The sequence below is a fragment of the Cebidichthys violaceus genome, unplaced genomic scaffold (genome assembly GCF_023349555.1).
Source record: "Cebidichthys violaceus isolate CVI_PGR_0920_01 unplaced genomic scaffold, fCebVio1.0.p SCAF_105, whole genome shotgun sequence".
In the NCBI taxonomy this organism is placed as follows: domain Eukaryota; kingdom Metazoa; phylum Chordata; class Actinopteri; order Perciformes; family Stichaeidae; genus Cebidichthys; species Cebidichthys violaceus.
This window is the reverse complement of record NW_027176269.1, coordinates 427,029-437,141: the sequence shown is the minus strand read 5'-3', so window position 1 is coordinate 437,141 and position 10,113 is coordinate 427,029. Positions and strand designations below refer to the sequence as shown.

General features: G+C 37.9%; 1 protein-coding gene across 1 annotated transcript; it reads left to right on the top strand.

Annotated features, from left to right (window-relative positions):
* The first annotated feature begins 1,482 nt into the window (after positions 1 to 1,482).
* On the top strand, positions 1,483 to 3,915 carry efcab2 (EF-hand calcium binding domain 2). The gene is made up of 7 exons (XM_068731819.1): positions 1,483 to 1,529; positions 1,675 to 1,759; positions 2,082 to 2,154; positions 2,656 to 2,732; positions 3,243 to 3,285; positions 3,422 to 3,488; positions 3,658 to 3,915. Exons 1-7 carry the CDS (start codon positions 1,505 to 1,507, stop codon positions 3,774 to 3,776), a joined length of 489 nt encoding a protein of 162 aa, XP_068587920.1. The 5' UTR covers positions 1,483 to 1,504; the 3' UTR covers positions 3,777 to 3,915.
* The last annotated feature ends 6,198 nt before the right edge of the window (positions 3,916 to 10,113 follow it).

Here is a 10,113-nt window from a genome sequence, read left to right as displayed (position 1 = left end):
GGTTTTTTTGGATAATGCATTCATTTATTATTTTACTGTGACATATTGCAGTTGTGACATCTACATTTAAAGCAGCTGTACTGAAAAAAACTATTATAGGTTTAATAATAACATGCAGGCTAGTTGAACTGTTATTGCACACAGATGAGACTAGAACCATTCAAATCCCAGAGGTGTGGTATTGATCCGGCTCCAGTCTTGAAAGGCTGCTGTGAGTTTTGAAAGCCAGATGTCAGTGTATTTGCTGAGATTAAAGCCCTCAATGAGTTCTGCATGAAAATAAACCCTAAAGCTTCACAAGACTTCATCTGCCCATCACTATTATTATTACCCATATGCAGAAGACTGTGAACTCTTTTTATATCTCACACTTTCGTACTTTTTGGCCTGTTTATCTGACATGAAGAATGCTTTTATCTTTATATTATTCAAGAAGAGACACTGCACATTGATGATGCACATGAGTCCATCATGTATATGTGAAACATAAAGCCATGGAGGCTAATTTACCTGCAGTCCCTGGCAGGTTGGTGGCATTTAAGGGAACAAGCAAAAGCACATACAATTAGTAAAATGACAGAAGCACTACTCCAGATTGTGTGTGTCTATATATATATCGTAACGTCAAATAACTCTAGTGATTAAATATATATTTATTACCACATTAACTACTGATTCTCTAGTTCAGGGAAAGGGTTGCTTTGACAAACAGTGTTCAAATGTGTCTGTGTGTCACAGCCATCTATTTGAAACTGAGGTCCAGTATTTTTTTGATCAGGCATCTGACAAATAACGTCTATTGTGTTGTTACTTGTGTTTGTTTTTAGGAGAAGATGATTGAATAACATATTGACAGGTACAACCAGACAGGTTTTTTTATATTTATTTTAGGTAAATACATTTTTATATTATTTAAGAAATTATCTTTTGAATAATTGATAGATTAGTCATTGGATTAATTGACCAATCGAAAAAAGAATCGTCTGTATATCGTCCGAAAGCAAACATTTCATGTGTCCCTTTGTCTTTCACTTTGTCTTTTATCAGACTTCAACATAAAGTTTAAAACCACATAAACCATTCAAAAGTTGGCAAAAAAAAGTATTTCTATTGTGTCGGCAGAATACACGTATGTTGAGATTATGTATACTATAAATGTTGAAGTGTAAAAATTGACAACGTCCGACAATGCAGCGTGTTTATAATGTCTCGTACTTTTCCGGTCATCAGCTTAGCTAACGCTAGCTAGCTAGCTAGCTGCTCCTAAACCATAGACCTGTCCCAGTCGCTAGGCGACAGAATAACAATCGGGAAACTTTACTGCGGCGACGGCAGACCCGCCCTACTCTCTGATTGGTTAGAACTCGTTGCCTTCGTTGGTTGGATTGGTTACATTTAGGCATGAGGAGTGAGATTGGTTAGAGCTCAGGGTAAACCAATCAGAAGAGAGTAAGGCGGGTCTTAACGTTGCCATAGCAAGGACAAGACTTTTCTCCGGACAAGCATGACGGAGAAGAAGCAGAGCGCAGGTCCGTGCAGGTGTACGGCGTCCATCACTAGTTGAGCAACATGTAACGCGCCATAGTGATTTGGTTGGCGCTAGTTGAGCGTTGTTTGCGTGACATATTTGGAGTTGTTGTAACGTTAACTCTCTCTCCTCTCCTGTCTTATCAGAGCTCGTAGTTCCAGACGTCCCCAAGAAGATCAGAGCAGCGTTTAAAGCGTTTGACTATGAGTCTAACAACAGAGTGGATGTCAGGTGAGAGACGAGATGTTGTCTCGTGATGAACTCACTCCTCTGAACTCTTCAGGACACAACTTCCAACACAGGAAATATGAAGATAGAGAGAACAATATTACACTATGTCTATTCAACTAAACGGCTTACTATACATATCCATATTTACATCCATCAGACGCTGTTGTATGTCGTTATATATATATATATATATATATATATATATATATATATATATATATATATATATATATATATATATATATATATATATATATATAACATATATATTTATATATATGTTCAATAGTGTGGTCTGTAGATAACACAGAGTTTGTTTCAGGGAGATGGGCACCATCATCTGCTCCCTGGGCTGCTTCCCCACTCAGGCAGACCTTCATGACATAATAGCTGAGGTGAGAACAGTGCTTACTTATGTGTTCCTCAAAGAACCGGTCATCTAATCATCTGAGGGGTATTTACATATTTTGGTCATGCAACAATATCTACTATACCTGGATATCGTTGTATGAACTTGTGCCAACGGGGTTCGGGTCCACTGTGACCACCAAGTTGAATCAGGTCTCTCTGGAGAACAAGAGACTGTTAGAGAAATAAGGAACTCAAGTTTTCTATTGATATAAATAAATACATATTTGTATTCTGTTATGTAATGTTTCATTTATTGAAGTGTCACAGTCAAGGACACTTAACTGTGCCTTGTCTGTATTGTTTGTACATAAGTTTAAATTTGTGTTTTAAAATAATAGCGCCTATTCCACTATATATATTCGTTTTGAAAATTGCATTTATTGTTGTTTGTTTGTGCTTCAATGCAGCTTGATATAAATTGATATGATGATGAGTTTTCTCAGAACATTCTCAGCTTGTTGTTAAAAGGCCTTGGTCCTGTTCAGGTTGAGGAGGACCACACTGGATTCATCTCTTTGACCAGGTTCCTCCCAGTCATGACCAAAGTGCTGCTGGAGCACAGGTAAGACCTTATCTCTTGTCTCTTGTACAAACTGCTGCCTCAGAGGCAGCCATGTTGTTTTATATATCTACCTGAATTCATTATGAAGATGCTGAATTTTGAGGTTGAGAAGAAGGGCCGTGTCGTGATGCAAATAGGTGCAGCAGGACTTTGGGCTGGATGTTGCTGTGGGAGCAGTAAATGACCTGACTCTGGTGAACGTTTTTTGAGATTGCTTTCATATTTGGTAAATATAATGAGGTGGTTACTTGTAGTGTTTCACAGACTAGATGTGTGAGGAAAAAGTCTACAAAGGCCACCACTGTACACCGTTCTTTGATGGTTGATCTTTCAGCACCACCCTAGTACAGAATACCACGTCACGCATTATAAACAGTGTATACTTAGTAATAATGTTTTCACCTCTGGCGATATTTCAGCTTCACTTAAAACCTCGGGATCCTTTTTTTGTGTTTTTGGTATGTCGTGTGTGTGTGTGTGTGTGTGTGTGTGTGTGTGTGTGTGTGTTAGGTTCCCTCCCATCCCCGAGGACGTGCTGCTTCAGGCCTTTGAGGTGAGATAAACTTCTGTTTCCTCATATTCTATCCCATTCAGATCCCAGTGTTGTAGTAGGAGTCTGAGCCTCTGTGACTATCACGCTGTCAACAGAGTAATATCACAATGTAAGTTACTGACATTTGTGTCTCCAGGTTCTGGACAAAGACAAGAAAGGGTGCCTGGAGCCTGAGGAGCTGACGAAGTACATGACGCAGGAAGGTAAAGCAGAAGCTTTCAGCTCTCACTTTGTGTTGAAAAGCAGATCATTTCATAGATGTGCTTTTTTGTGTCTAACATTACTCACAGTTCCACAAAACAAGCTTTTAATGTGCAAACGTTTCTTCTTTTCTTCCACCACGGCTCTGTTGTGTGTGGGTTGTGTTTAAAGGTGAGCTCTTCACTCAGGAGGAGGTGGATGAGATGCTGACAGCACTCGCTGACAATGAGGAGAACCGTGTCTATTACAAAGACTTAATCAGTCAGTTGACCATTGATCCTGACATGTAGGCAATGTCACAGTGTGTCTGCAGAACTGTTGAGAAGTCTGTGTGTGTGTTTGGTGTTTGTGTTCATGTCTGCAGGTTCATAATGCAGGCTAGAAGTTCTGATATGGTGTCATAAATAAATGTGCGTATCTCAATCCAGACCTTGTGTTTACAGAATTGTCTTTCAGTTCAGATTAAATACTATATGTGTTCAAAGAGGCAGGAATCGGAACATGTATCAATGCAGGAGAGGTCCATTATTTAGGTCAAACATACCGCAGTTTCATGCTGTCAACCATTTACATATTGTACCCAACCCAATTTGTAATTTGGAAATTTCTTATTTCCACTCGGCATGGCAGAAGATGTTTTCAAAGTCACATTGAATGCATTATTATGCAATTGAAAATGTGAAAACAGTGTCTAGCAAATGACTCTGATGTATAATCTATATAGTGTATATTAATGATAAATAAAGGTTCAAAGGGGAGGTCCAAAATAACTCTCCTTACCAATCTTCTGCTATCATTACATTAAGTATCAGAGCTATTACTGTTTCTGGCCAAGCTACTGTGGGAGGAGTCAACACAATGCTTTGTAATGCACCCACAGTCAGCACCATGTGACCGGGCACAGCAGGGGGCGCTGTTGTCCTCCTTATCGGTGAGTCGGGGCTGCGAGTACCTTCTTCCCCACGTTCTCTGGTGTGGAGTCATGACGCTGATCAAGACAAGAGCTTTAAAAAACAAACCTCACATGTTGTCCTGTTATCAACATTTCATTTGATGAATTTAGGTTTACACATAGTATCACAGGTGTTTGTGTTAACCAAGCACCCGACACATAGCTATAGATATATACATATATATATATACACATATATATATATATATATATATATATATATATATATATATATGTATGTGTATATATATATATATATATATATATATATATATATATATATATATATATATATGTATATATATACATATATATATATATATATATATATATATGTATGTGTATATCTAATTTGTGGTGGAAGAAAAACTATGCAATAGTACCGAGTGAGTCCAATAAACACTGAATACTGAAACAAGAAACATTGAGGAAAGAAGTTTGTCTTTAAAGTATTCATTCTCTGGCCAGAGAAGGCTTCACCGTCATACAGTCTGCAGAGGATGAGCCAAGAGTTCAGTTTGTCTCCTGCTCTGAAGCATCTCAGCACTCAGTGGGGGGGAACCTCAGGTATTTACATTAGATACAATTGATCAACAGTTTCAAGCTCCCCATTGACCCCTCCAGTCATCCCCTTCATCTTCTGAGCCTCGTCACACAAAGACATGTGTCTTTATTACTCTTGTCTGTCTCTGAGAATCTTCACACCTCAACATTCTCTGGTTAAACTGCAACCCCCATTTGGTTGCTCCCTCTTATCAAAGCAAAAGGCAGAGATACCCCACATGGTCCTGTTACCACTCTCCTTACACCATCATATGTCACATGTATAGTTTTGTTAGTGAGTAAGGCACATAAACTAAATCACAGTAGAAATGTACTAGCACAACTCAATTTTCTATCACAATATATATATCTGTATATCTATATATGTACAGCGGATACATTTGTAATTGTGTTTCTGCCCCCCCCCCCCCCCCCCTTGCTTTAACTTAATTTTGGTGTTCATAAAATCCCTCAGAAACATATCTGCTTCTCCAGCTGCTAAATGCTCCACTATGCTCACCAGCTAGTCTCTATTGAGTCTGTTTGTCACTGAGCAGCTAGTGGACACTGGGGGCTGGTACTGAAAACAGCAGCCTCCGGGAAATAAGTTGTTTGTGAGAGCAGAGAGGCAAACAAGTAAAACAAGACAGCACAAGGTGTGATAGAGCAGAGCGGACGGCCGAGTTGATAATCCACTGTGGGTTCATAACTGAGGAACTCGTTTCACGTTACAGCCGGTAATTTCATCTGTTGTTGCAGCGTTGGGCAAGAGTTGATTCAAATGATCTGTACTTTTTGCAGAACATAACCCGAGTGGGGGCACATGGTGCAATAAGATGATGCCAAAAACATGGACCATCGTGTGAAATAGAACATCTTGGTACTTTATCCGGATTGACATCTATTCAAATAATGAATGTATGTCACTGCATGTATGTCGTTGCATCACCGTTCTCCAAACAGTCAAAACAGGTCGTTTTACTTCCTGGTGCAATATTACAGGGCTGATGCTGCTCTGCTTCATGAGTGTTAGTCTTTGTCTTAACAGATTCACATATATTTACTGTATGAAACTGAAAGGACAAAAAAAGGACGAAAAAACAACAAACATTTGGTCCCTTTTTGAACCAGAGCATCTGCAGATTCATTCATAATTTAATACAAAAACATACCCGATATGTTATGATCCACTACAGTTGAGCAAGATACGAGATGAATGAATCCCCTGGCGGTGATCACTTCTTTTTCCTGGGTTTCAATACGACTTATCCAGAGGCTCACTGTGTACCTTCTCTGTTCTCTGACTCGTGCTACAACCCATTCACTCTGGCTCACAACGCATCTCTCTAAATGTGACTCTCTGGGTATAAAGTGAAACTCCAATAGACCTGATCAAGATGCAGAGCTTGTAGTTATCAATTCATAATTACTAGCTGCTAAGTCCCATTTACAAGATATGGAAGTCATGACTATACGAGAAAAGACCTTCTTCTTCTTATTGTTTTTGATTTTGGCGAGTGTGTAACTGCTTCTATGGACCTGTGCTCCAGCTGTGTGAAGACGGAGTGTTTGTAGTAGTGAGCCACTGAAATGATGTGTCCTCTGTTAGCCCTGCCTGATTCAACAGAGATCAGATCAAAAGAGTCGGCACTACTTTCCACTGTTCACTTTTCCACAGAGTTCATTTGTTTGAATGCACAGGTTACAGAGTCACCTCCTCATGTGCAGTATACTGACAATCATGGCATCATTTTACAATTGGAAATATAACTTCTATGACTATACGGTTGATGTCGTTCTTCATTTCCTTTGAATAGCAGTTCATATAAAGAGGAACCATTGAACTCTGAGAAGTGTTTCGAAAGCACACACTAACACACGATTTGTTTCCTTCTCGTTTTTCTGAAATCTTACACTTATCTTAAACTACGCCAGTAATGGCTTTTCCCACACTCTGAAGTTTCTTAAACACAAGCAGTCAGTGGTGGCAAAGTATTCAGATACTTTTACTAAATAATAGTAATACTGCTCTGTTAAGTATCAAAAGTAAAAGCTCTCCTTTCATAGTGTTACAGTATTATACATATCATAGAATGAATGCATTATCATCATAAACAGCATTTGAAAGCTGGTCCAGGTGGAATATTTTGTATCATCATATGTAACTAGTAAGAATGTATATAAAATGAATGTATATATTATTATATTTTTCAAAAGTACAATATTTCTCTTCAAAATACAGTGGAGTATAACAAGGAAGAAGTCCAATATAGCTTATAAATATAGTACTTTTTAGTTGTGAGTAGTACTCCTCCCCTGCTTACATTGATTATGACATATAGGTGGGTAGGAAGAATTCATATGAATTTTTATTATTTTTTTTGATAGACCAAATAAATGACCATCATCACATTTGTATTGTTTTGATTTATTCTCTCATATCGATAGATATAACTTGTGCTGTAAGTAAATGATTGTTGACCCCATGTTGACCCTAACCCATGAGCATGGCTGGTTGGGTTTTAGGGTTGTTACCCTGTTGAAGTAGAGCACAGTTTGAGTTGGAACCAGCAGATACAAACTATTGTCTGCTGTTGATACATGGTAATGTGTAGGTCTAAAGGAGATTAAACTGTGCTTGTTCATGGGCTGCATAATGTTCTTTTCATTTAAATAATCACAATCCTTATAGACATAATGCAGGGATTGAGATCATTTTACACAGGAACTCTCTACTGTTGTTATAGCTTCGCAATCGGATATCAAATATAAAAGAGGGCCTAAAATAGTTTGTTTTCACAAGAGAACAGAGAGGATTCTTTTTTTAGACATCACCACTCTCCGTTCAAGTCACTGTAATCACAAGAACGCGGTCTTGTTCCGTGTCGTCACCTTGCCAGAGGCAGGTTGGGTACAGTCCCTTCTGTGGTAAAGGCCATTTCATCGTGTTGCCCATGTGGAACACTGACTTATGCTGTATGGGAGGATTCAGAAGCGTGTCGAGCTCGAGGGAAATACCGGTTGAGTAAGGTTCCAGGGAAAACGTCCGACCATTTTATTGTTAACCACCACGCCTCTCTGTCTCTGTTTGTGACAATATGCAAAGTAGGCAGGTTTGGTCTTCGCCATGTTCACCCACTTAGCTTAGCGTGCGACCACTCTAAGCAGTGTTAAACAGAAGTACAGCTGAGACCGACGGGAACGTCGTTAGTTTTGTAGATATTTGGTCATAAACTGAATTGACAAAATCATCAGGGCAAAATAGAAATGTTGACCTGATCACCAAGTCATAATAGTTTATCCTCAGGTGAACATAAATGCGTGTACCACATTTCAATCCGTCCAAGGTGTTCACCCAAAACCAAAATCAGTAGGGTTCATCCTCTTGGCACTAAGACAACCTGTGCAAAAGGAACGAAACTCTATCCAGTAGTTGTTGAGATGTGACAGACACTTCTGTTAACACACATCTGCCTGATTGATCACTAACATCTGCCTCACATTGGGGCCCCATGTCACCAGTCTATGGAATAAACTATGAAAAATAAAGAGTGGAGCGTTACTATTTCAGAAAACAGGGCTTACATGTTGTCAGTAAAGTTGTTTTGTCTGTTTGCCCCGATTTTTAAAGAACTTCTTGATAAATTTCCTTGAAATAATGACCCACACTGATGTTCATAGTGAAAAAATTAATTCAAAGTATGGGATAAAAAGTCATAGTATAGTATGTCAATACATTTATCAGAGTAAAGTATGCCATACAAGTAATGAAAAATGGAAAAATATCATACAAAACTAAAGTAAGTCATGGTGTAGATTGCCATAGAAAGTCATAAAAAAATGTAAGTATAGTATGCCATAATATAAGTTATTAATATGTTATCATGTCATGGTATAGATTGCAATAAAACGTCATGACTATGTCTTAGTACGGTTTGCCATAAAAAACGTCTGCAGTAAAGTATATACTAAAAAATTCTGTCATTACAAAGATTAAATAAAAGGTCATAGTATAGAATGCATTCAAATATAAGGAAATATGGCACAAAACCTTGTGAAATGTTTCATAAAGAGTCATTTAGAAAATACTAAAATAATTTGTAGTATTGTATGTTGAACAAATAAAAAGTCATAAAACTAATAGTATACTATGTCATCAAAAAGGCATAGTATGGTATGTCAAAAAACTCATAGTATTTTATTTTAGAGAATTTTAGAGAACCCCTAACCCTAACCCCGAACCCTGAACCCTAACCCTGAACCCTGAACCCTAACCCTGAACCCCTAACCCTGAACCCTAACCCTAACCCTGAACCCTAACCCTGAACCCCTAACCCTAACCCTGAACCCTGAACCCTAACCCCTAACCCTGAACCCTGAACCCTAACCCTGAACCCCTAACCCTGAACCCTCGGGGACTCACTGACGTCTCCTGGTCACTGGTTGAGAGTGAGAGGCTGTGAGGGCTGGAAAGTCAAAGTATAGCATGGAGAAAAAAACATTATAGAATGTTAAAAAAGTTATTCAAATTCATGGAATACTGTGTGGAAAACAACCATGGAAACTCATTGTGTAGTATGTCAATAAAACCCATTGTACTGAACGTATGAAAAAAAGAATAAAGTCACAGTATATTATGTCAACATACGTCCTGGTAACGTGTATCGAAACAAGTCATTCACAAAGTAACAGTGTAGCATGAAGAAAAGCCACACGTCTCTAAAGCATGTCGAGAAAAGTCAAATATAGCTATTAAAGAGAGAAAAAATTATGAAGAATTAATAGTATAGTATGTCAAAAAAAGTCATTAAAATATATAGTATAGAAAGTCGAAGTCATAAAATAGTATGTCGAAAATAAGTCCTAAAATAATCTTAGTATACCATGACAAACTAAGTCATTTGTTTCAAAAGAATATGAAAAAGTTACAGCATAGTATGTTGAAATGAGTCATAAAGTCACACTATAGTATGTCAAAAATAGTTATTTAGTCGGTTGAAAAAAAGTCATTAAAAGTCAAATTATATTTATCGAAATAAAATCATAAAAAAAAAATCATTGTACAGAATGTTGAAACAAGTCTTTTTAAAAAGCAGTTAGAGTGCTTTACATATTAGAGAAACACACAGCGA

What these genes read in the sequence shown, in the direction of transcription:
- efcab2 (XM_068731819.1), top strand. Translation starts at nt 1,505, where the DNA reads ATGACGGAGAAGAAGCAGAGCGCAG. An exon ending in GGAGAAGAAGCAGAGCGCAG is followed by an intron (nt 1,530 to 1,674) that starts GTCCGTGCAGGT and finishes CTGTCTTATCAG; the next exon opens with AGCTCGTAGTTCCAGACGTC. An exon ending in TGCTGCTTCAGGCCTTTGAG is followed by an intron (nt 3,286 to 3,421) that starts GTGAGATAAACT and finishes TTGTGTCTCCAG; the next exon opens with GTTCTGGACAAAGACAAGAA.